Genomic DNA, 26,294 nt, shown 5'->3' on the forward strand with positions numbered 1-26,294 from the left:
GCAACTCAAGTACAGCTGGGAGTGAAGGCGATGAACACCGAACTGAAGCTGGCTACGTTTGCTTGTGTTCTCGGGACTTCTAAGCACCACGGTGCATGGTACAGGAACCCCACAGCCCTGGGACTCTGTGGATCAAAACCCGAGTCCTATCTCCATGTGTGAGTTGGTCACTGTTGCACCGAAACAGGCCTGCCTCCTGTTTAAACCTGGGGCAAGGCAGGCTAGGAAGGCTGTGGAGAGGACTCTAGGAGACACATTCCATAATCCTGGTGATATTTAGCATCTCTGGGCATCCATCACAGGCAACCTACCTCTCTCACCTTGCCAGGAAGAAAGGGCAGAGAGCTGACTAGAGAAAACCGTCAGGAACCTGGTCTCCCTTCTAGGCTTCAGGACAACCATTCTGCAACAGTGCTTGAAGGAATGTTGTGGAGAACACAGCCAAGCCCACAGCAGGCTACTCAGTACCAGAGACAACAGACACACACGCACAAATTCACATTCTCTCATATCCCTCACCTCAGCTTCCCTGTGTGTGTCTGTCTCTCTCCCCCTCTCCCTCTTTCCCCCTCTCCCACTTTCCCCCTCTCCCTTTCTCTCTCTCTCTCTCTCTCCTGGTTTAGAAAATGGATAGACCATAACCATGCTCACCAGGTGACAGGAAGACTTACCTCCCAACCTGTACTGAGGCACTGGTGCCCCCTGGTGGAACAGAGTGGCTATGCATGTAGCCTAGAACAAAGCAAGCACTGTAGGCTCCAATAGAACGAGCCAAACCTTAGAAGTGGGGGAATCAGGAGGTGGCCACAGATGGACTCTATAGACTAAGGCTGCAGATGTCACTGCCCCACAAGTAGGCACATCTGCTCTCAAACTTATCAGAGACGACACACACCACGGAACTCATCAGCATTTATTATGGCAATTGCACAAACCAATGGGCGGTCATCATCCAGTTCAGCAGCAGTCTACCACAGACTCCATTAGTGATTCCACGTTATAAATAACTTAGGAGAAGCAAGCAGATTGGTAACGCACCGTGGCCTGTGGGCAGAGTGGCACCAGAAGATGGGGTTCCTCCTTGACCCCCAGCACCCTGGCCCATCAGAGGCTGGGTATCCAGGCAGGGGATGTTTCAAGGCACATACAATTTCCTAACCCATAGCAGCTCCATGGTCCACCCTGAGACCTGGTTCACATCTGGCCCAGCCACACATGCATCATCTGCTGCAACAATTAGTATAGTGTAGTCACTTTTATTACTGCACAGGCTTCGGCCCCATTCAGTGCTGGGGCTACACTCACAGTCCCTACCCTTTACATTCTGAAAGTGAGAGAGTGTAGAGAAACCACCCCCAATGTAGTGATGATGTCTGGGAAGCACCATGGGGACGTTCTTTAGGGTAGATCTGGTGTCTGTTCTGCAGGGACACTGGAAGAAGGAAGGAAGTACACAAGATAAAGAGGCTGCCAGCAAATAAAATTCAAGGCACTAAAGGAGTGGAGGAGTGGGTGACCCTCAGAAGAGCCAGAAGTGGGGGGCCCCAGGAGTGAAAAGTGGCTGGGAGGTAACCCTGGTCCTCCACTCCTGCGAGGGGCTGCAGGGTGACCCCAGGACATCCAACCATACAACTTGAGGCCTGGGTCTCCCTTGGCAACCCCAGCTCTCTCACCATACCACTGCTGCTGTGGTCCCTGCCAGCACATAGGACACACTTGCTTGACATTGGCACAGCAGCTATAATAAGGCTCTCAGGGTGCGAAGTCCCGGTTTTTCCTACAACCCAACTGTGGTAAATAAGATAGACCGTCCTTACTGGACAGACAGAGCTCTGTCATCACTTGGCATGTGGTTCCTCATCACACACACCAAGTTCCAAGGGACAGCCTGGATGAGCAGGTCTGAGACCCAGGGCCACCCTGCCATCAACATCCTCCTGCGCTGGCTCAGCCGTCAGGGATCAGGCACAGGAAGCTGTGCAGACACGAACACACCCGTTCATGCAGACACAGAGAGCCCTGGGCTCCCACCAGGCCTGGGATGTGCTGAGCCAGTCCCTGGCAGAAGGAGCTCCCAGAAGGACTCGTGCTGATCTGTTCAGGGCCTTTCAGGAGGCCTGTGTGCTTCCAACTAGAGGCTCCTGTGTGTCCCAAGGTTTGAGGACGCATCACCTCCACGTCCAGTGTTAACCTCAAATCTCAGTAAATGGAGGCCAAAGACTGTGGTGCAGGTAGAAGGAAGAAGGTGGACACAGACCAGGACTAATATCTAGGCCAGGCATGTCCTGGAGGGTGAAAGCCATAGGGAGGGGTTGTCCCAGGAGGATATGGAGGTTGAGGGGGCACTGGGAAGCCTGGGAGCTGAGGTTGTGTTGGGTAGGGAGGTTTGCTTCCTGATGGGAGGTAGGGGGACTGTTGAGGATAACCAGGACCCGGAGTTCGGCTTCCCATTAAGGGATATCCTGGACCAGAGGTGCTAGGTGGAGCCATAGGGTAGCCCGGCCGGGGCGGGCCACTCCTCTGTGGAGACCAAGAGTAACCTGCCATGGCCCTGGGTCCTGGCTGAGGTGATGGATAAGAAGGACCCAGAGGCCCACCATAGGAGGAAGGTTGGGCCACCACAGGGAAGGGGGCTGGCTGCAGGGCTCCCTGGGCTGTAGGGCCCACAGGCAAGCCTGGGGATGGGCTGTAGGGCAAAGGGTACGGAGGCACTCCAGAGGGCTGTGGAGTCTGTTCTTCAGTCTCTGGGGGTGTTGCCTGGGGCACTGGGCGTGGGGGTGGTGGGCGCTTTGGAGGGGCATCTCCAGCTAGTTCCGGCAAAGCTCGAGGCCGCCTCACCACATCCTGGAGCTTCTCTACGCGGACTCGACGCAGGTGCAGCAGTGTCCTCATGGAAGAAAAGGACTCTAAGAACGTTTCCAGGGGCACCTCACCTTCCAGGAATTTCTCAGCCATGGCCTACAGGACACAAGAACTGTTGACAACAGAGGCCTTCCATAGCCTTCCCTGGCCCCCATTCAGAGTGACTCCCTCACCAGAATGGCAGCTCTTTAACGGCAGGACCATGTCTTCCATAGTCACACTGCCTCTCTACCCAGCACTGTGCCAGGTTCTTGGTGGTCACAAGTCTGTCTGTTCTACACCTGGGCCTATGCTAGTGACCTGTATGCTGGCCCCTGTGCTGCACCCAAACCTCTGTTCACTGAGATAAAAGGCACCTCCAGAGGGAGGAGACAGCAGAGAGGGCCCAGGAGCAGGGACCTAGCTCTGTACCACCCCCCATCTGGGTGTGTGAGTTCCCTGGGGCTTCCTGTCAGTCACCCATTCCTGATTCAACTGGGTTCCTGGGGTAGTAAAGCCCCTTAACCATTATTTCAGATACTAGAGATTCTCTGATGATCCAAAAATACTGCATGGAAAATTCTAGAAATAATCTGTAAGCTTTAAGTAACTTTCGATATAAAATGTTATAACTGTTCTATTATTCCTTACTGTTCATTTGTGTGTGTGTTTGCATGTGTGAATACACATGAGTAAGGGTGAACACGCACACAGGTACATCTGGAGTTGACAGACCAGCCTCAGGTGCCACTCCTTGGGCACTGATCACCGTATTTCCTAGACCGTCTCTGTTACAAGCTCACCAGTTCAGCTAGACCGCCTGGGGTCTGCCTGTCTCTTCCTCCAGCACTGGAAAGACAAGCACTGGCTTTTTATATGGTGTGGGGATCAAACTCAGGTTGGCATGCTTGTGCAGCAAGCACTTACCAGCTGAGCCACCTCCCCAGCCTGTGGTCACTGTTCTTAAGTTCCCACTGAGCCTGCTTTATACATTATGGATTGTCATAGACGTTATGGACAGGAAAAACAGTACCGTCTACAGAAGCGAGAGCTTCTGAGGTTTCAAGTGTGTACCAGTGGCTCCGACTGAGTTCCTATACTGTGCTGCAACCAAAGTATGTCCACCACTGCTCCCCCGCCATCTACTCAGGCTACGCTCCGAACCCTCTCCCCTGAGCTCTGGCTCCAAGGGCCACTACCCTGCTCAAGGGATTAGGATGCCACTCCCCACCTCACCTCAGACTCCTCCTCAATCTTCATGCCTTCGATCTGCAGAAGGTCCAACAAGGTCCCAGGCTGCAGTGCTGAGGAGAATTTCTCTGGAAGGAGAGAGGTTGACATTTCAAAAGTGCTGCTTTAATTAAAGCCGAGGATGCTGATTTCAGGAAAGACATGTGACATGCCCTGTGTGCTTGGGGCCTAGTCACACCAGGGCCACTTTAGAGTCCCTGCAGCTGGTTCTGTGGGGTCCTTTTGGTTCATGCGGATATTCACCATCTTGAGTAGAGAAGCTCAAGGACAGAGCTCAGGTCTTGGCCAAGCAGCTCCCCGTGGGCACTGCCATCCAGGAAGCCTTCCTACCTCTACAGGCCTAGGCCAGCTGTGCAAGGCTCAGGGATAAATTGGCAGAGGCAGTGAAAGGTCCTGGCTGCCTACAATCAAATCCCAATTCCAGGCAGGAGAGATGCTCAGCTGTTAAAGGTAAACTTGCAAATTCCATCTCCACCCAACTCTAGTGGCATGACCTCAGGCAAGCCCTTGAGCCGCTCCAGCCTTGTTTTCCCCTTCTGTAGAAATAGTAAATTCAGGCCATTTTTAATACTATAAACAATATCACCAGGGTATACAATACAACATAAATACTCAAACATGCAGACTAACATAGTACCTACACCTTTGCTTATTGTCACATAAAACCACACAAAGTACGCTGCCCACAGCAGGAAGCACAGTGGCCACAATGGCTGCTGGCCCTTTCCTCTTCTGGGTATCATCCTCCCTGAACAGAAGTGTCAGTCAGCAGGGGAGGTGGCCAGAGTGCTTGTCTGTGCTCAGCCGTCCTTACCCAGCTTGGCTTTCTGCTCCTGACACCGCTCCACAAGCTTCCGCAGCTCCTGGTACTTGTCTGAGAGGTTAGAGCGACTGATTTCCAGTGGACCTTGGAACTCCAGGTTCTGCTCTGCAAGGCTCCGGTTGGTGGCCAGTGCCATCTCACGTTCTAATTGCAGATCCTGGACCTAAGGAAAGCAGGACAAGAGACAATAAGCTTATGTGTAACTGGTCAGCCTCCAGCAGGGGGCGCTCCTGGCCCAGCCCTCATCCAGTCACAGGAGCCTGGGTTTAAAGGCTACGCAGGGCAGGCATTGTGACCCAGTGCCTCACCTCATCCTGATCAAGAGAGCCTGTGAGAATGGCACATGGGGAGCAGGCACCAAAGCTAACCAACAACCCAAAGCTTCCCAACAGACAAGCACCTGCAAGTGGTTCTGTGCTGTGCAGGCCACAGGTGAGGGAGAAGATCCACTCTAGAGAGAGGGATGAAACCCAGAGTCCCCATCATTAGCCCCAAGTGCAAAGGACATGTGAACACACACAGTATGCATGCGTCCACATGAAAGGCTGCTAGGGAGAACACGGGCTGCCCAGGTCAGACCAGAAGCTAGAAATGTCATGGTAGGCAGGGTCCTGGGGTAGCTCAAGACACTGGAGCAGGACAAACACAGACCACAGAGCTATAGATAGTCCATCAATGCCCTCTGCTGAGGATGCTTCCCTAGCCAGCACTACTGAGCCCTCATTCAGGCCCCTATTTAACTGCCAGTCAGTCAAAAAAAAAAAAAAAAAAAAAAAAAAAAAGACAATGTTAAAAAAGTAAAGAAAAAAAGCCAAGGGCACTTGTGTGGCCAACTGTTAGTATGGGGCCTGTCCTTCCTGGCCACATACCCTTAGGCATCCTTACATATATGTCTATGGCTTTTCCCTGCATCTGAAGCATGACATCCATGCTGTACCATCCTCTGAGGCTTGTCTACACAGTTCCACTTCTCCCAGCCCTTGAGCCCATGTCTTACGAACACCCTTATAGGCCAGTGAGTCCCACAGCTCCCTGGACTCCCCACGCTGTAGACCCTGTGCTCATTCTCCACACAGATGAACACTCCCAACCACCTTTCTCTTCTGCCGGCTATCCTCACGGCCCCACAGTGACACAAACTGCCTTACCACTGTGACAGCCAGCCAGCCAAAGACTTTCTGAAAGACTAAGTCGTCCTACTTGGTTTCTGTCTGTCCCACAGTATTTTCACCTCCGAGAATTCAACTCAACTGCTCAGACATGGTTACACCAGAAGGTCCAATCTGTCCTTTGGCCAGGAAGCTGCATCCCTTACATTTACAGGGGTTATGCTTTTCCACAGGGCTGACGACTTGCTCAGCTTGGAAGCAGTGAACGAGAGCTGGGTACGAACTTGGTTTTGCTGAGCTCCACTCCCTTCAGGAACAAGCTTGGGAATCCCCTTAATATTCTGTTGCTCATTGCTGACTGGAGAAATACTTGGGGCTAACAAGATGGCTCAGTAGGTAAAGGTGCTTGCTGCTAAGCCTGACTGACATGTGTTTGAACCCTTGGCCCCAAATGGTAGGAGAGAACTAACTCCTGAAAGTTATCCTTTGACTTCCACACTTGTGATGTGGCATGCATGCACATGTATGTGTGTGCACAGAGATAGGACACAATAAAAAGAAGAGACCCATGGAGTTTAATGGCAAACATCCAACAACACAAAATCTTAAGAAGCAGACACCTCTCAGTGACACTCTTGTTCTGGATTTCAGAATGTCTCCGAATTCATGTTTTCTTTGTAGTAGTAGTAGTAAAACTATGCAAATTATTTCAAGATCCAAGACACATGAAATCTGAAATACTTACATCCCAAGAATCTGGGATAAGGGACACTCAGACTGTACGTGACTTTACTCCTGTGTCACTGAAACAAGGTCACCTTTCCTCAGGATTCTGAGATGAGTCACACAAAGACCTCTCCTACTCCCTGCCTGCAAGGAGGTCTTTCTACCCCAACCCTGAGTCATGGCCAATCCAGCAGAGAAGCCTGAAGCAGGGATGACTGCGATGTCACTGAACAACATCCTGTTAACACGGTGCATTCAGAGAACACATGCCACATCTGCCCCTCAGGAAAAAGGGCACACATGAGTGGCAATCAGAGGACCCCAGTATTACCTGTCCTCCCTTCCCTCCCTCAAACAGACGCTTCCAGGACAATGACCAGCTACAGATACTCTGGGGGCACCTGTGGGTATTTCTAACTGGGTGACCACATTGAGCCACCTGACCTCCAGCTCACAGGAAGGTCACGGGAAATAGTGACAGTGACGGCCAAGTCAAGCTCTGTAAAGACAGCGGGATGGTGCTTACTCCTGTAAGGACCCAGTGATTGGAAGCTGAGAGGTGGGGGGCTGGCTGCAGTGGGAAACATGAGTGAGAATATCACAGGTGGGAAAGATGGGCACCCCCAGCCCCTCTCTCTAATGCACCAGAGAGCTCTCTCTAGACCCACGCTGGAACAATGTGAAGATTCCTGAGCCATTTGGGTGCCTGGCTGTCCTAGTCCAAGATGGACCCAGCACTCCTATCATTCCCTGGGCTCCCAGAGGACCCAGGCCCTGGCTTGAAACCTCAGGGCTCCTCTAGTAAAAGCCAAGGTAAAATTCACTGCACAAGGTGAATCTGGCTCAAGCTCTTGCTAAGCACGAATTCTTGACAAGTGGTTGCAGGGTGGGTGGGATGGCTCAGTGGGTAAGGGCCCTTGCCACCAAGCTGACAACATAAGCTCAATCTCTGGGGCCCTAATGGTAGAAAGAAATAATCATTTCTTGCGAGTTATACCTGGCACACACAGACAGACACACACACACACACACACACAAACTACATGCAAACACACTTAAATAAATGTAATAAAATTTAAAAGACCTTAAGTGAAGCTGGAGATATGGCTTAGCAGTTAAAAGTACTGATTGCTCTTACAGAGGACCAGGGTTCAATTCCTAGCACCCACACAGCGGCTCACAGTAGCAATTCAAGTTCCAGGGAGTCCTTCTTCTGATGACCTCTCTGAGTTCCTGTATACACCCGGTGCACATTCATACATACGTCTCTCTCTCTCACACACACCCAAACACACACAAAGTAAAATAAATAAATTTGTTAAGGGTCTTAAGTGACTAATTACTTAAAAAGAGAGAGAGAGAGAGAGAGAAAGAGGAGGAGGAAGAAGAGGAGGAGAAAAAAGAAGCAGCAACAGCGTCTGCCAGCCTCCCTGTACCTCAGGAGATTCCAAGGCCAGCCGGGCAATGGCTTCTGGATCATTCTGCATTTCCTCCAGCTCCTGCAGGGTCTTGTCTTTCAGCCCCTCCATCTTTTCCTGCAAACACAAAGCAATACCCAGTTTAAGAAAAAGTCACCTGGAGTCCCTCCACAGGAGACATGAGGGTCCCTGGAAACACAGTGATGAAGCCCCAGCCATTTCTGCCCCCCAAAACCCTAAGACAGATGAGAAATCTGTAAACCTAGTTGGCAGCCACAGCACTAGATGTCATGGAGCAGACTGGAAAAGATGAGAGGGGCCAGGCTGCAGGGATACAGACTAAATTTGGCCCTGGACCTTGGTACATGACTACTTTTGTCTGAACCTGATCTAAACACCCATCCCCATCCCCCACCAAAGGGCTTTACAGGCCTCAACTGCATAGGCCCAGCTACGTCCCTGCTTGTTATACTTAGTGTTCTATGACCTCAAGTCTCCCCAGGTAACCTGCAACGGCAGTCCTCACCATATGTCACAGAAGGCAACTGTCACATCTATGCCCTCGCTCGAACAGGAAATGAAATCATCATGGGCAGTCAGAAGAGGAAAAAAACAACTGATCCAGGCAGAAAGTTGCTCTGACAGGGCAGGGGTCAGCAGTCTTCCCCCAGTCACTGTCCCAAAGGCCATTTGTCATCTGTGTAACAAGTCACAGACAAGCCTGGGAGCAGCCAGCAGGAAGCAAACACACCAGGAATGGCCTTTCTGCTGACAGAACCTTCCATGCTTATGTTCTCTCATCCTTCCTAGATGTGTTTTAGAGCATTCGTGCTGAGTGTTCTTATTGTAAAGGTTGCTAGTTTCCAGAAGGTTCTAGCTCTGCAAGATTAAGGGCCCTCTACCCTTGTTAGAGCTTGCCTGGGAGCCATGGTGATGACTCGGCCTAGAAGGCCTTTGGGAACTAAGAGCCAGGTGACAGACAGAAGCCACCTTCTCTGGGCCTCAGTTTCTCCATCTGTCATGGTAAGAGACTGCCATCCCTGGGTGAAAAGAAAAGGTAATGAGCAATAATGACAAGCTCCCTTTGCTGAGGTCTTCATCCTGGCTTAGGCCTGGCCTGTCTCCTTTCATGTTCCAAGAATCCTGGTTTAAAGAACAAGCAGTGTGGCTACCTGCTAATGAGGAGCTACTTAAAGTGGGGAGCACCGCCAGCCATCATCCCTTGAAGGCTCCACACTGCCCAGCCTCTAAATAAGCTTAGCAAGGCATCATGAGGTGCAAGCCCACCCCACTTGAGCCTCAGCACCAATAGGCTGAGACTGAGCCCAGAAACCCAGGTCTAAGAAAGGAAATAACTCCACACCTGTTACATCGTGCAGGACCAACAGATTCTAGGCATCATACTACAGTGTAACCTACACTGTTCTCCCAGACACCATGCAAATTCAGGCTCAGCATGGCTGCTGACCTCTAAGGCCAGTGCTCTAAAGATAAGAGTCAGGGGATGTAGGAGCCAGCTGGAGTCAGACTAGCCCACTGTGGTGAGCATTGGGTTAAACAGAGAGGTAGAGAGTGATAAAGGAAGACTTAACATCAACCTTGGACCCACATATGCATGCATGCACATGTCTATGAATCTGTACATATATGAACACCGCTCCCTCCCCCCCCCTCTCTCTCTCTCACACACACACACACACACAATTAAGTCAGAGGAAGGAAGGAAATTCTTAGAGAGAAATTCTTCATAATGAAAAGACCCAAAAGGAAGGAAACCAAACTCCCACCCTTCACTGTCTACACCTCACACTGCTACTCCAAACTCAGGTCTAGAAGTCAGAACAGAGGAGAAGAGACCCTGTGTTGGACCAAACCTCTGAGAAACAATATTGTTCCACCTAAACCCGACTGTAACTGTGGCAAACAGGACCCGCTATACCCTTAATCCCAACACTTGAAAGACTGACATTAGGAGTTCCAGGCTAGCCGGGCTCTATGAGTGCTGCCTTAATAAATAAGTAAGTAAATAAGTAAATAAATAAATAAATAAATAAATAAAAATCACAAAAGGCCCGAGAATGTAACTCAGTTTGTAGAGTGCCTATCTGCCGATCAAGAATGTAACCCTGGTTTCATCCCTGGCACAGTACAGGGATGAAATCTGAAATCCCAGGACTCCAGAGAAGTAGGAGCCAGAGGATGGTAGTTCAAGGCTAGCATGGGCTACATAGTTCAAGTCAGTCTCAAAAATATAGAAGATTTTAAAATACCCAAACGCACGGAGTCCAGGCTTAGTAACGCAGATCCAGCACAGCCCAGGTCTGCCACCTTGTCACCACTATGTCCTCACCCAAGTGGAAGCTCCCGGAGCCATAGGTTCATCTAGGAGATGGACCAAATGGCAGCACCTCCCTCACAGGCTCAGTGACACAACGCACGAGTTCAGCACAAGAACAAATGCTGGCCAAAGATTTCAACACCACAGAAATTATGCAGGATCATGGTGGCTTCTAGTGTGGCTGAGCCAAGAACTTGCTGGGCCACAACAGCACTGGGCATAGCCCCACCCACCAAGCCTGGTGCCTGCTGTTCTTGCATTTGGAGCCAAGTGCAGGAGACACTGGCAGCCTGGTAGGATGGTACCTGGCTAATCACACACAACTGGGTAGCAGCACCGTGTGTAGCAACCCCAGCAGTGCCAGGACCTCTCCCCACAGAGAAATCCATACAGCACGCCCTGAGCGGAGCTGAGAGTCCCTGGGGCAGCCTTCTGATGTTTTCCTCTGACACTTTCTCTGCCCCAAGAGTGTAATGAAGACCAAGCCATAAGGGAGAGATCACAAGCCCACAAAACAGTACAGGCTTACCTGAGTGGCTGCTGTTCCTGCCTCTTGGCTAGTGGGAGTTCCTAGTAGCAGTAGTACATCCCTTGTCCAAGCAGGCACAGGCTGTTCTGTGACAACTCTCACAGCATCACCCACTGGATGTTACAGGAGCTGGTCTCTCACAAGTCAGATATCACCTGCTTTTCAGAGCCACCCAGAGAGGCTGAAAGCAATAAGCACTTGTTCAGGGCCACTGTTTGGGAAGGTGAGAAAGAAAAACTTAAAACCGTGGCCCTGTGGCTGGGCCTCTGCTGCTACCAACTTCTAACTCCCAACAACCAGTCAACATGGTAGAATGACCAGGGGTGTCATAGGGGTATCACAGGGGTGGGGGTGGGGAGCAGGGCTTATGACACATTATTTAGGGACCAAGTCCTTAGGCTTTTGTTTCTAGAGGGCTGGCAAGTCCAATTTCCTCAGGCCTTGGTGCCAGGGCTCTGATAGACTTCCCTTCCCATGACCACTGTGGCACTGAGATGCTGGATGGTTCCCTGAGGACAGTGGAGTGGCTGCTGGGGGAAGGGAAGTGGGAGATGTGAGAACGGGTAAAGCCCTGGGCATTCACAGACCTGCTCAGAGGCAACTCAGAAATTGCCAAGCAAGGGTGGAGGAAGAGAAGAGAGACACCAGGCCAGCCAGGACAAGTTCAACAAGGTGCAGAAGCAGAACATCCCAGCTTCCCACCCACTCAAGCCTTCCTTCATGTCCATCATCTCTTTAAGGTACAGACATTTGTTGAGCAATTACTGTATACCAAGACCAATGCTGTCCCATATCATGGGGCAGAGAGAAATATATAAACAAAAAAAACTATCTTCTCCCTCTTCTGGAACTCCGTTTGTTTCTAAAACGCCTTTTTTTAAAAAAAAAGCAGTAAGTCCTCAGAAACGCATGAACACAGGTAAAGGAGAGGCATGAGGTGCAGACCAGTGAAGAAGCCAGTGGCAGGGAGGTGGGGGACCAGAGCTCAGAGCAGCAAAGGCCAGTGCTCATGCTGGGCGGGTCCTGTGGGGCACTGCAGAATCTTGGAGGGGAGCTGGGAGCTGGTGAGGCAGCTTCGGTGTCACAGGTACAACAGGATAACAGGTCTCCCAGAGGTGACACCGACACCTCTGCAGAGATGATCAGAAAGTAACAGCGCCTTCGCAGTAGGGGTTGAAAATGGGCTCCTGTAGCCTGCACTGACCTTTTATTTGTTTAACTTTTGCCTCCTCTGCAGTCTTCACCTTCACTAGAGGTCTCAACTACAGTCATGGGTGAAGGCCAGGCCCACAAGTCAGAGGCCAAGCATGGAATGAGGTCCGGGAACCCTTTTAAAGCCATGGACCCTGGCCCCACACTAGACTCAAATGCAGAAGAGTGGGGGCTTGCAGGCTTGCCAGCTCCCTGGGAAAGCTGCAATGCTCAGTTTACAAGCTGGTCCCACTTGGGGTGGGACACAAAACCCAGGGGCTGTGGTCTGTAACCTAAAACTGACACCATGCCCTTTGGTGACCATGAACAAAAGTTTATAAAGGAGGGAGACCCAAGCCATGCCACATGCTCTGATGCTCCGGTGGGGGTGGGATGGGAACACAGTGACAAAATGATGGCCTAGGTCTTGTCGACTGCTGCCGTCCACGCTGTTGCTGGCTTCACCTTCTTTTCATGACTTCATATCTTGACAAACCATTCCACAGGCTCTGAATAACGGCAGCACAATATGACCCAGATAGTGAGGCCGTAAACCAGATTAGAACCAGTGGATTTAAGCCAACTGGAGTGTTATTTCTGGCCACACACCAGCCCCCAGCAGAGGCAACTGAAGAACTGCTCAGGGAGAAGGCACAAGAATACCAAATCCTAACATCCCTGTGACGAGGCTCATCCTCCCCTCACCACAGCAGCCATCCCTCACTTGCCAGCCTAATACCACACTGCAAGAGGTGATGCCCCTCAGTTTCTCATAAAGCCCTCCATCTACTAAGAGCATGGGAAGAAGCTGCTACCATAGCAACCTACAAAGTGCATGCTCCAGGGAACTAGGTCTGACCTACCCCTAATAGCAAGAATACCTGCTGTTGCCTTGGAAACGTTCCTAATCCTGGTGCTTAATGCAGAAACGCTGGTTCACCTGCTCCACTTCTTGTTCCTAGAATGACGCCAGCCATGGCCCCAAGTATAAGAGTCCCGGGGGAGACCCAGCATCATGGAACTGATCTTCCCAGTGATTTGAAAAGTTGGAATATAAGCCATAGAAGAGATACTCTGGGGGAAGGGCTTTAGTTATCATTGCCATTTCTACCGTGGTGAGGATGGGACCAAAGGCCTCACCCCAATTAGGTGTGTTAGTTATGTCACCACTGAAACCAATACCTGACACCACACTTCAGGAAGGAGGGCTCCTGGCTCACACTCCATAGTCCATGTGGGTAGGAAGGTATGCTGGCAAGAGCATGAGGCATCCACACCAAGGACCACGAGATGGGACTACCGCATTTAGGATGTATCTTCCCAGCTCAATTAACCTCATCTAAATAGTTCCTCACAGACAAACCCAAAAATTTGTTCCTGGGACAATTCTAAATCCCATCAGAATGAAAACCAAAATGAATCATCAAGTTAGGAAAGAGCTTGACTTCTGAGACACCCCCAACCTAATCTTCATTGCTTTTTTTTTTTTAACTTTATTATTAGTGTAAATAAATTAGTGCAAGTGGGAGAGTGGTCAGACGACAACTTCCTGGAGTGTCATTCTTATGTGTGTCCCAGGGAACAAATAGGTCACCAGGTTTGTGCAACAAACCTGCTGGACCCCACCCTGCCTGCCCAGATTTTCACTCTTTTCTAGGCAATGCTAGGATCGGGGCAGGAGGCTCCTCCCCACCCTCAAGTGTGAAGGGTCCCCAAAAGAGATCAGAGCAAAACACATCTAAACTTGAATCCGCTGAACTTTTCTGGTGACTTACTCAGCTGTTCCTTTCTGATGCTGCCATCAACACGAGGCTGGAAGGATTTAATGAGAATGAAACTATTTCTAAAGGCGCTAGTCAGGACACAGTAACTTCAACACACAACACGTTCACACCCAGGGTTACAAATGCTGCCTGTCAGCCTTGCCAGGCCCCCAGCTAGGTCGCATCAGAGCAGAGCAACCAGGTGTGGCTTCCTCGAACTGGCTCCACATCAATTCGAACTAAGTCCACAAGAACAAGTCTGCAAATAAAAGCATGTAGACACATCAGGCATGGAATGTAATTGCTCAGGATAAGGCTTTGTGAAAGATACTGCGCCTTCCATGTAAATATTTACACAATTAGCCCACTGTTCTTTATGCCTACTGACAACTCCCCTACTTAGCCTGAAGCAGGGCCCAGCGTAGGGCATTGCTGGAGGGAGCGAGCAGCTCCCCGAGCCAAGTGTGGGGCCTCCAGAATGACCTCTGGTATCACCCAGGTTTGCCCATACCTGGGCTGTCACTAGCTGGCTGGGCACCCCACCAAAAAGGCAAGCTCCAGAGGCTAAGTCCCTGGCAGACTCCTTACTTTCCACTGATGGCCCAGCCTGTGTGCTAGTGAGATCTCTCCCAAACCTGCTGGATCCTCCTGCACTGCTGAGACACCCAACCCAAGGTTCTCTCTCCCTCCAGCAACTACTATTTACATCAGTTTCTCAAAGTCATCCCCAATACCTCACTCAGTAGGCCACTTCAGGCCAGAAATGGGCCTCACTTTCAACGCCCAACCACCAAGTTTGCTTCCTTCAGTTGGGGTGGTTCTGGGTCTCTGAAGAGCATCATCCAACCTCTGCTGCCTTGCCACAGGCTCTAAGATGATTTTCCACCTCCAGAGCCTCCTCCCCGCCATCACTGTTCAGGCCCTCTGGATGGATCTTTCTCTAAGCCTTCTGGGTTCCTCTGGCTTCTCTGGAGCCAGTTACCACTTCCCTTCTCTTGCCTGAAGCTGGAAGAAGCCTGGAGACTTGTCCTAAGTTCCTCCATCTGCTGACACTGACCTGCACTACCCCAAGCCCCACTCTTCTACTTCCTTTTGGCTGTGGTATCTTCAGTAGGACAAAGAGGGGTCCACACCAGGCTAAGCACATATGTCTTGGTTCCATGACTGTAAACCAGTGTCTGGCTCTGGGAAGAAACTTAATAAAGAATGGTTTACTTACTATAAAGTGCAGTGCCTGTTAGAGTATGTCAAAACCCAACAGAACACAAACTGTAGCAAGCCCAATATAAAGCCTGCAATGCTTTACCAGTGCTGAGGCTAAAGCCACAGTCAGGGCCGACTTTAGCGCCACATCACCCGGAGCCATTCCTCACCCAGATCTCAGCTCCGTGGGGTAGACATAACATCTGGGAAGCTAACAGCCTTTACTGGCTGGGGAGTCTGGGCAGGGAATGCAATCTCCCTGTGCCATAGTTTCTTCCCTTAGAGGGGGCTTTAGAAAGAATGAAATACGTTGGACCTGAAAGGTCTACCGCCCTGCTACTGGACAAGGCTCACCATGGCTAGGCTGGCACAGTGCTCAGTCATACGGTCACACAATCATACCTCTACCACTCAGCACTTCCCAAGTTCCTCTAAAAGCAGGCACTTGGACTCCTCCAGAGACATCATCTGTCAACAGTGATGGAACCGGATGACTGGATCTGACCAGATCAATAGCATTCATCATCAATCAATAGAACTGCCATAAAACAGATGTCTGAATAGACAGCCAGGCCTTCAGACTTTCTGAATGAGACACCCAGCCACTTGGCAGGGCCTCTTCCTTCTCTTCCTTCCTTAACTTGTGGCTCAGAGTTGAAAGAAAATTGTGCTCAATGACCACACACAGGCTTCCTTCCTTCCTTTCTGCTATGTCCTAACCACTGTCTCTAAAAGCTGTGAAGGTGGCTGTCCATCCTCCCATCCCTCACCTCTAGGCTACACAGAGCAAGCTGAGCAGACAGTCTATCATCCCTTACAGAAAGAGTAAGATGGAGGTCAGGCCTGGGTCACAAGGTACCTCTGTTCCAAGTCCACAACAACAGGATGGTGGTAGGTGGCTATCCCAGGCTGAAAAGATATGCAGTGGCTGCAAAACCTGCTCTCTGGTGCCAAGACCAGCCCCAGGAACTTCTGGGATGAGCAGAGTCATAAAAAGGCAGACCGGTCCACTAAGGACAACAGGAGAGGGAGGCACAGAAAACAAGAAGCAGTGTGAAAGCTTCCTCATACCCACCTGGCTCTGGAAGGACCACGAAGGCCATCATCAAAGCTAGAAGGTGGCAAATGTCACGAGCCAGCCTCTCCAGAAGCTCCTCCCTGGGTTCCAAAGGACTCAGCCCTCTTCCACCTCAAAAACCCCAGGGGGATACTCTAGTTCTCAATCCCCTGCTATGAAACTTCCCATGGCTCCCTAGTGCCCTGCTGTTTCAAACCTGTGCCCCTTAGCTTGACATATGATGGTCCGTTGACCCTGAACTTCCCTTTCCTTCTAGCCCTGGGTCCTCCAGCACCCACGGGCTGCTCTGCTCACCCCAACTCTCCATGCTTAACCTTCTCCCAGCACAGAAACACACTTCTAGTCACTCGGTAAATAATATTAGCCCTCAAGGAATTCACAGTATGTGTGGCCCTGCTTTTTTTTCCTACTTATCCCTCAAATATCACACTTCTATAAAGTTTTTCCTTGATCATTCCTAAAGAATCCAAGCCCTTTTATGGTTCTATGTAAACACCATGCTGCATTTACTGTGACAAAACAGCTCAGTTCCCCAGTAAGAAACTGAGCTCTCTGCCTCTCCTCACAGCTGCATCCCCAAATGCAGAACCAGACACCAACGAGTACCTAAGGGGTTTCAACTTTCAGAGTAGTTCCCCTACCATAACACACACACACACACTCTCTCTCTCTCTCTCTCTCTCTCTCTCTCTCTCTCTCTCTCTCTCTCTCTCTCTCTCTCTCTCTCTCTCTCTCTCATGACCTCAAAGAACTAAAAGGCTAGATAACATAAATGCTGAATCACTTTTAAATACTGGCTATTGGGAAGCCTAGAAGAATGATGCTCAGGGAAGCAGGACAAAGTGAGTTCTAGAGTTACCCCCAGCTTTCTTATTCTTACAGACTTCAAGATGGCATAGGGAGTTGGGAAGAGGGATTGAGAGTCCAGAAAACCAAGGGTGCCAGCATTCATAGGACAGAGAACCATGGGGATAGGAGTTACATAGAAAGAAACCCCAAAAATGCACAGGATCCCCAGGTCCCACCCAGCCCCACTCAAGAGAATCAGTGTTAGTGTGGCTGGCATATGTGGGAAGACCTTGTGTTTACAGCCTATTGGAGCACCACAGAAGACATTACCTCTGGATGTGTAATGAGTGGGGAAAACCTAGCTCTGCTGTAAGAGCTGTCTGATCTCAGTTAACAAAGCTTAGAAGCAGGCTTTCAAGGTTCTGTTTCTAGTAACAATATACATACCCCCAACCAACCCTAAGACATAAGACAAATGCATATAAATAAAATATCCAACAAGGTAAAACTTACATCTGATCTCCAATCAGAACTTAACACAGAAAGACTAAAACAGGATATATAGCAACCAATAAAAATGGACTCATAGGGCTGGAGAGATGGCTCAGTGGTTAAGAGCACTGACTGCTCTTCCAGAGGTCCTGAGTTTGAATTCCAGCAACTACATGGTGGCTCACAATCATCTGTAATGATATCTGATGCTCTCTTCTGGTGTGTCTGAAGACAGCAACCGTGTACTTACATATAATAAATAAATAAATCCTTTTAAAAAGATTTATAAAAATAGACCCATAAAATATATAGGTAACAGAATTAGCAAGCAAAGATATTAACACAGCAACCATATTTCATGTGATACACAATTTATGTTTGGTATGCTCAAGAAGAATGGGTTCTAAAAGGTTGAGTACAGGAAATATAGATTTGAACTGTAAATGCGAAGAGAAAAGGTGATTTCTACAGCAAAAATCAACACTGTATGAGATTAAATTATATCGAACTAGACATTAGATTAGATTCTGCAGGAAAAAAAAAAAAAAAAACAATGCAAACGGAAACTACTGAAATGAACCGTGAAGAGGAAATAAGAGAGAAAGAACAGGAATTCTGAGGGATACCTGGAAGCATTCAGTGCATATAATGGAAGCCCCCAAAGAGAGAAAGGGATAGGGATGAAACGACAGTTTTAAGAATTAATGGCTGGAAATAAAAGCTTTAAGCCACAGATCCAGAAAAACACAATGAATCCCAAATGAGAACCATGAAGAAAAGTAGGCTGAACACAATACAATTAAATTGCTGCACGAGGACTCGCTCAGTGGTAGAATGCTTGCCTAGTGTATGTGAACCCAAAGTTCAATGCCTGGTACCTCAAACATCTATACAATAACTGAAAAATAAACTGCTGAAGCCTAGTGACAAGAAATCAGCCAGAGGTGGGGAAGGAAACATCAAGAACAAAAGAACAGAAGACTGGCGGCAAACAGCGCCTATGAAGCAATGGAGCAGCTTCTGTAAAGAGCTGAGAGGCCCGGCCTGGGGAGGCTTCTTGAAAAAACAAAGGCTTCCCTTAGCCATCCGAAAGCTGAAAGAATCCATCAAGTGACAGTCTACAAGCAATGTTCAAAGAAATCCACAAGACAGAAGGAGCACACAAGGAGATGGAGCTCCAGGTCAGCATAGAGGAACACAGAATAGCAAAAAAAAAAAAAAAAACAAACAAAAAACAGAAGATTAGTCCTTTCTGTTTTATGTTCCTCACAATGCAACTGTGCAAAGCACTATGGGACTTGTAGCATGAAGCAGGATGGGAGGGAGGATGGGAGGGTGGGGGAAGGACCAACAGGGACACAGACACAGGCAAGGTTCAAGCCTGAAGGTAGAGGCACAGGGCCCTTGAGACAAGCTGTGACAAATGAAAAGCACACACTGTATAAGCTTTAAAGCAACTGCTAAAAAGAAGTGTTCCTGTGTCATAAGCCAACACAGAAGCACAAGGAGGCTGTGAGAACTACTCAGCGCCTAAGAAATCACAAAAATGGGAGAGAAGAGCAAAGACTGTGGGGTTGGTGGGAAAGAAGCAGCAAGAATCTATCTCACAGGAATGTGGTCTAAACACCCCAATTAAAAGGCAACTTCAAGGGTGGAAGACATGGCTCAATGGTTAAGAGGTTCAGTTCCTGGCACCCCCGCGGCAGCTCACTGCCATCTGTAACTCTAGGCCCAGGTAACTCTCGCACCCAGCACACAAGCAGTATATAGATAAACATGCAGGTAAAATATCCACACACATAAAATAAATTTTTTTTAAAAATTTAAAGGCAATAATTCTGAGACTTATTTTTTTAAAGACACACCCTTCTGTGTGCTGCCTGTAATAAATCCATTTTCAATATTAAAAGTTTGTAAGATTTTAAAGTCATGCCATAAGTTTCCATCTTTAATTGTAATATTTATAAAACCTATCATTTTGTCATTTTAATTTTTTTCATTCATTTATAATATGTGGATGCATATGGGTGCATGGGTGCCACATCACATGTGTTAAAAACCAGAGGACAACTTGCCAGAGTTGTTCTCTCTTCCCAACAAGTAGATCCTGGGAATTAAACTCAGGTCATCATTAAACTCGGAGGCAAATGCCTTTACCCATTAAGCCAATGGTTCTCAACCTGTGGGTCGGGACCCCTTTAACATTTACATTATAACTCATAACAGTAGCAAAATTATAGTTATACAGTAAGAGTCACCACAATATGAGGAACTGTGTCAAATGGTCACAGCATTAGGAAGGTTGAGAACCACTGCACTAAGCCATTTTGAAGTGTGCAGTTTTTGCCATTTAGATACATTTACTTGGTGATACAACCATCGCTATCCATCTGTCTCCAGAACTTCCCATGACCCCACGTCAATACACCTGCACCATTAAATACTAACACCTCTTTTCCCTGTCCTGACCCTGGCTACCACCAATGAACCTGACTAGTCTAGTCAGGTGTGACGGCTCATGCCTGGAGTCCCAGGGCTCTGGGAAGCTGAGGTAGACATTGCAGCCTGGAAACACAGTGAGACCCTGTTTCAAAACCAAAACAAAACAAAATGTTGTTCTTCCCTAGGCATCAGAGTACACACAGCACGTTGTCTCTGAGCTGCAACCATGTAAGACTGTGGGACTCTGGTTCTTCATTCGTGTCACTCTCCTTCCTGTTCATGAACACTGTGCAAGGGGCACGGCGCTGCTATGTTCATGCACAGATGGCTGCCTGAGTGCCTGCTTTCATTTCTTCTGCGCAGATACAGAAACAGAACTGCTGTGTCATACAGTGATCGGCTGCGGGATCACTGTGCTGCACATTCCCACAAAACACACACAGCCTTCGGTCCTCCACATTCTCACTAACACTTGTTTCCTAGTTTTATTTAATGTGTGACTCATGTGCGTGTGTATGGTGAGTGCAATGTATATTCCTATTGGTGTGCATATGTGTGTGAGTATATGATAAATGTGATATGTATTCTTATTAGTGTGTGCGTGTGTATGTGTACACGCCAAAGGTTGACTAGGGCATCTTCTTTCTATTCATCTTTGTTTTTTGTGACAGGCTCTCTCAGTAAACTTGAAGCTAACTGATTTGGCTAGATGGGCTGACCAATGAGCTTCAGAGAGTCTCCTGACTCCATCTTACCAGCAAAGGCTTATGCTACTATGCTGAGCCTTTACATGGGTTCTGGGGATCTTAACTCAGGTCCTCATGCTTGCTAAGTGAGGCACTTGACTGACTGAGCCACCACCCAGGCTTTTTTCCTATGTTTACTGGTCATCCAGCAAGTAAACCAGTGTGATACTAGGATTTTAATTTGCATTTTCCTGATGACTAATGATATACACATATCTTTTTAGGAACTTTTAGCATTCAGATATTCTTTGGAGAAATACTGCTTAAGTACTCTGTCCACTTTCTAAACGTCAGCTTTTGTCACTGAGTTGCAGGCTTCCTTGGCAGTCTTGGTCAACTACACTAACCCCTAACTTCAAACACAAAACTTGTGAGCATGGTGGGAGACTCCTTTAATCCCAGCATCTAAGAGACAGAGGCAGAGGCAGATAGATAGCTATGAGTTCAAGAACAGCCTGATCTACATAGTGAGTTCCAGGATGGCCAGGGCTATGTAGATACCCTGTCTCAAAAAAGAAAAATCAGTAAATAGAATCTTATAAGAGATCTTTATTAGAAGTGTCATTTTCCCCCTTTAAATTATAGAAGCTGTCAGACATAAGTAGGATTTAATTGGCCACCACTAGACCCTTCTTCCCAGCACTTCCAGATGCAATTGCCCAGAGTGGTACTTAAACAACTTGCCCTAAGTTGGACAAGGACAGAGATGGAAATCTTCCCTGACTCCCAGACTGAGAAGAGAGTTGTCAAGAACACTGTGGCCTCCTCCACTAGCCAGCTTAAGCAACCCCCATTTTCATAAAAATTGCATAAGCTGCCAATCTATTAGCCACGGATCCTACAATTCTGTAAACTGTCAATCAAGCTGTTAAAAACCCCTCTGGCTGCTAAGACTTCAATCTCCCAGAGGAAACCCAAGCCAGACACAGTCACTCCCCAAGGACTTTGCTCTGGCCAAAGGGAACCATACAACTGTCAAGGCCACTACCCAACAAAGGCTTTACTTGGAGGATTTGGTTTCTTGAAGCTACGTCAGCACAAGGATGCTCTTCAGATAGCAAAGACCATGGTTACTACTCTAGACTTCAAAATCCTCAACGTAGTCAGGGAGGAGCTCTGTCTCAACCTGGGACAGCTAGTGAGTTTGTAAGACTGACTGGCCAGCTAAGACTCTCTAGCTCCCTGTACTGTCCCTGAATGCTGAAGCACAGGTCCCAAGAAAACTTCCTTGCAGCACTCTTGATTGCCCAAGAGTAGAGGGAGCTGAGCTGACTGCTCGAAGAACAAGTAACTCCCAGGGCTGCCAGCTTCCCACACCCAACAGCAGCTATCAGGTGGCCAGGAACAGAGACTGAGAACAAAGATGGACGTGCTGGGCAGGTGGCACTGGAGAGCAGATTGCAGAAGGTGAAGAGTTGTGAAGAGCAAGATGAACAGAAACTACAAAAGGCAAGAGACACAGGGAGCTGGGACAGTGGAAGAGCAAGAGCTGCTAGTTAGTGGCCTCTGCTGAGAAGCAGCTCAGAGAGATAATGCTGAGAGCTAAGGGTCCCTCCCTATACCCTGACAAGAGCTGTAAGACAAGACACTGGGCACTAGGCCTCTTATCTAAAGCTATAATCCTAAGAATAAAGAATACCAGGGCCCCAAGCTCAGAGCAGTTCACACAAAGCGAGCTAGTTAGATTGGCTCATTCTTAGTCTCCATCTACACAGAGAAAAAAGAGCCCTCGCTTCAACAGACTGGTAACAGGTGCAACTGCCCTCCCTCAATGACAAGAGAAAGACAGTAAGGGCACAGAAAACAAGTGACTAGCACTACTCCCAACAGACTGGACTTGACCACTGAAATTTATAGAATGTTCCACGCAACCGCAGGACACACTTTTTTCCTGAAGTTTCCCTAAAACATTTGCCAAGATATACCACATCCTGAGACACAACACGAGCCATGGCAAATTTAAAAGTTTAAATTAAGGCCTGGCTCCGTTGGTAAAGTGCTCATTCCCACGCACTACATTAAGTCAGGTGTGGTGAGACACCTGTAACCCCAGCACTTGGGTGGTGGAAGCAGGAAAGTGAAGTTCAAGGTTCCTCTGTTACAGAGCAAGTCAAAGCCAGTCTGGCCTACATTAAGGCCCCGTCTAATGATAATAAAATAAAAAGTAGCCTTGGTGGTTTGACAATGAGACAGGTTCTTTCATCACCTAGGAGACCAGCCCCTCAGCAGGTCTGTGAGGGATTATGGAGAGGCACTTAATCGAAGGAGGCCTTCCTACCTCAGCTGTGGGCAGCATCGAAGGCTGAGGCCCTGGACTGAACAAAAGGAGAGCCTGAGCTGAGCAGCAGTGTCCTCGGCCCTCTGATTGAGGACAACGATGCAGTAAGATCAGCCACCTCAAGCTCCGGCCACCACTGCTCCCTCCCACAACGGTCTGTCCGGAACTGTGAACCAGGATAATGTCCTTCACCTTTTGATGGACTGTGAACAGGTATTTCTACCACTGCAACAAGAAAAGTATGCAGCACATTAGGTCCTCGGTTCACACAAATATTAAATGCAAAGCTGTTGCTTATGGGGCAGGAAATTAAAGTAACAGCCCAATCCTAGCCTGCTCCCTCTGCTGCTCGTGAACCTGGTGAGGAGATGCCTCGCTGTGGGAGTTAAAACGTTCACAGGTCTTCAAAGAGGCCTGTCTAGCTGAAGTTACCTTGAGGTTCACAGTGGAGACTCCCTTCTGTAGCCCATCCTAAGCCCCAGGGCCTCAACTCCAGCTCAATCAAGGCAAACCTGTTTGATATCTACCTTCTTCCAGACAGCCAGGGAGGGCAGGAAGGGAGAGAGTGAAGGGAGGGATTTACGGAACAAGATGCCAGAGCCTGCACAACTAAAGACTGTGGCCATCACTGAAACCTGAGTCACAGGGCAAGCTGGGTAGGGGCAGTTACGAACCTTCCAGGAACTCCAGATCCCAAGAGGAAACTTCTAACACCCCCCATCCCCCACGGTCAATCCAACTGCCCTAATACAGGTCCTCAATGACCTCATTGGTCAGTCTGGAAAAACCCCACTACTACGAGCCAAAAGTGTCCAGGAATGAGTCATACGGCTACTTATCTCAAAGCCCTTTTAATGGCACATTAACACATGTCAAAGCAGTAAGCAAAAGGCAATAAGAATCTTGAGTGGTAACCACCTCATGTCCAAGCTCCTGTGGCCCAGCAAAGCTACACATTCACATTAAGATCTGAATCCCCCAGTCAGTGTGTGTGTTAAAAACAAACTCCCCCGGCTCTGGCCAGAAAACATCACAAGACTTCCCAGAGATGGGGGCTCTGTATTTTTAACCAGAACTACCATAGGTAATTCTTAAGCTCCAACACATTAGGACCACTGCGGCATCTGGAAGGCAGTATTAGAGTTAAAGGCACATTTGCTTTGAAAAGAGACAAGAGGGTTAAAAGTCCTAACAGCCACTCACTAGTTGATACTAGCCAATTCTATAAACTGGGGTCACCAGTCACCAAGAGGAGTTCTCAGTATCCAGTATCCAGTATCCAGTTCAAAACACTCCAAAACAGTACTCAGCACAAGACAGCCACAGTTGCAGTCAGAACTACCTCTTGGCAAAACAGCAACAGCAAACAGCCCCACTGAAGCACTCCACCATGTTTTCTACTTAATGGAAATTACAAAGGCACTGGTCCAGATTTCCAAGCCGGTCTCACGAAAAAGGCTTTTCTAGGCACTATGACAGCCAAGAACAAAGACTCATTTCAGAGTACCCTATTTCACCCAGAAGCCCTCAGCTCCACATTCCCCAGATCAGGTCCCTCCCTGGGCCCCAAGCAAAGAAGAGGCTTGCCCTTCTAAGTCCCAATATCACCACCATTTCTAGCTGCAGGGCTGACAGTCACTGAATATAGAGTGACACACTATAGGTAGAGACACCTGGATAATAGGCAGGGAGCAATGAAGAGACCATTGTACTCTGTGAGGCTCCTTGGCTGAACGTGAACAGCCCAAATCTGATTGACAAGGTATAGGCTGGACTCAAGAAATGTGACCCTGATTATAGTCAACTCTACCAGTAACTCAAACACATCTGCTGGAATGTCTTGACCCACCCAAAAAAAAAAAAAAAGGGTGAAAGAACACCCCTAACAGGCTGAGAGGGGAGAAACAAAGCAGAACCAGACACATGCTGGGACCATACACTGCTGTCCTTTACACCTGGAAGGCCCAGAAATAAGGATGGCTCAGCCATGCTAGACAGTCGGGATCCAGAAGAAAGGGGAAGACCCCCTGACTATTGCTAACCTGGGAAAAACACAGGCCAGCAAGACAAAAATCAGAGTCCCTCCAACTCCACTATATCGCTGGGGCAAATCAGAAAACACACAGGCCTCAGTTTCCCAAACCGTACAAGGGGTAAAAAGGCCCTTAATAACACAGTGACCACAAGGTACTCCTACAGAAGGTGAAGGGTTGCGTGGCGTTAGCGGATAGGTGGGAGGGGGCGGAGCTGAGGCGACCGGCTAGGACAGCCCCCCACCCTCCATCCCTCCCACCTTGCTATAGGGGCGCAGGCCCGCGGGGAGTCACGCGCTTATTGCGCCCAATAGCTGGCCTCGGCCAGGAAACCGGCCGGCGGAGGGCCGCTGAGCTCACCGGCAACGCCCCCTGTAGGGGCCGCCGCTGCCCGCCGCCGCCCGAGACCCTCCGGAGGGGCGCTCACCTACGGGGGCCGCCGCCAGCGCGGGCAATCAGCCGCCGCCCACACTTCCGGGATCCACGAGCCCCGCCTCTTCCTCCCGCGTCCAGCCGGGAGCGTGCCGCACTGTCCCTCCGCCGCGCCCCGGGCGTCCTGCCTTGTGGATCTCGGAGTGGCCACGATTCCAGCACTCATACGCTGGTGGCTTCAGGTCCCGCGGAAGGCCACTCGGCCCCGCCCGCGCGGAAAAGGCCACACCCCTAACTCCGCCCCCGCCGTAGGACTCCGCCCATTGCGAGTGCGTCTGCGCAGACTTGCTTGCTTGTCTTTATTTGATAAGTCTCTGAGTGTCCTAAGAAACAAGCATGGAATCTCAAAAGGGAGGGTCCAAATGAGCTAGTCTTACACCACGGTATCCCTGGCCTGCTGCGCACACTCCTTTTTAGTTTGACCCCAGAACTAGAATGGCTGCGGTCCTGAGTGTCCCCTTCAGACCCTGCTAACAGCTCTGTGTCGGTCTCCTGTAAGTCACCCTTTGTCAGGACCCTAGATTGCACTTAGTCATCTGTAGTTGGGTAGTTCTGTGTAAGCGTCAGACCTGATCCGTCTTCATTCTCCCCAGAGTGACAAGCCCCAGGAAGGGATGGGAACAAACCAGCCCTGAGAGGTGAACGCCCGCCATTCCCCTTTGGCCACAGTGGTTATGGGGATGCTGGGAGATGAGCTTCCAGCCTAAGAAAACCATGCCAATGTTTTATCTTAGTAATGTTATACATTCTTTATTAATGTTATGCACTAGAACTTGTGTTGCTAGTGGCAGAGACCAGCACAAATTGGCCTC

At 49.2% G+C, this 26,294-nt stretch overlaps 1 protein-coding gene across 6 annotated transcripts; it reads right to left on the minus strand.

Annotated features, from left to right (window-relative positions):
- Positions 1–920: 920 nt before the first annotated feature.
- VPS37C (VPS37C subunit of ESCRT-I) lies at positions 921–25,603 on the minus strand. Of its 6 annotated transcripts, none has more exons than XM_080912692.1 (6): positions 25,478–25,603; positions 11,036–11,246; positions 8,187–8,285; positions 4,907–5,078; positions 4,078–4,160; positions 921–2,958 (listed from the first exon to the last, which is right to left on the minus strand). In XM_080912692.1, the coding sequence occupies exons 3-6, from the start codon at positions 8,277–8,279 to the stop codon at positions 2,263–2,265; spliced, it is 1,044 nt and encodes a 347-aa protein (XP_080768818.1). In that variant the 5' UTR covers positions 8,280–8,285; positions 11,036–11,246; positions 25,478–25,603; the 3' UTR covers positions 921–2,262. The 6 variants fall into 6 exon arrangements, with proteins under 6 accessions (XP_080768818.1, XP_080768819.1, XP_080768820.1 ...); XM_080912693.1 differs by having other exon boundaries at positions 11,036–11,216; positions 25,478–25,586; XM_080912694.1 differs by having other exon boundaries at positions 25,411–25,517.
- Between the last annotated feature and the right edge of the window lie 691 nt (positions 25,604–26,294).

This window comes from Micromys minutus, assembly GCF_963924665.1.
Source record: "Micromys minutus genome assembly, chromosome: 2".
Lineage (NCBI taxonomy): Eukaryota > Metazoa > Chordata > Mammalia > Rodentia > Muridae > Micromys > Micromys minutus.

Bases quoted from the DNA above. Each gene is read 5' to 3' on its own strand.
- VPS37C (XM_080912691.1), bottom strand. The intron at 5,079-8,186 runs GTACAGGGAGGC...TGCTTTCCTTAG, and splicing joins TGGCCTTGGAATCTCCTGAG to GTCCAGGATCTGCAATTAGA. The intron at 4,161-4,906 runs GTAAGGACGGCT...CTCTCCTTCCAG, and splicing joins GGAGCAGAAAGCCAAGCTGG to AGAAATTCTCCTCAGCACTG.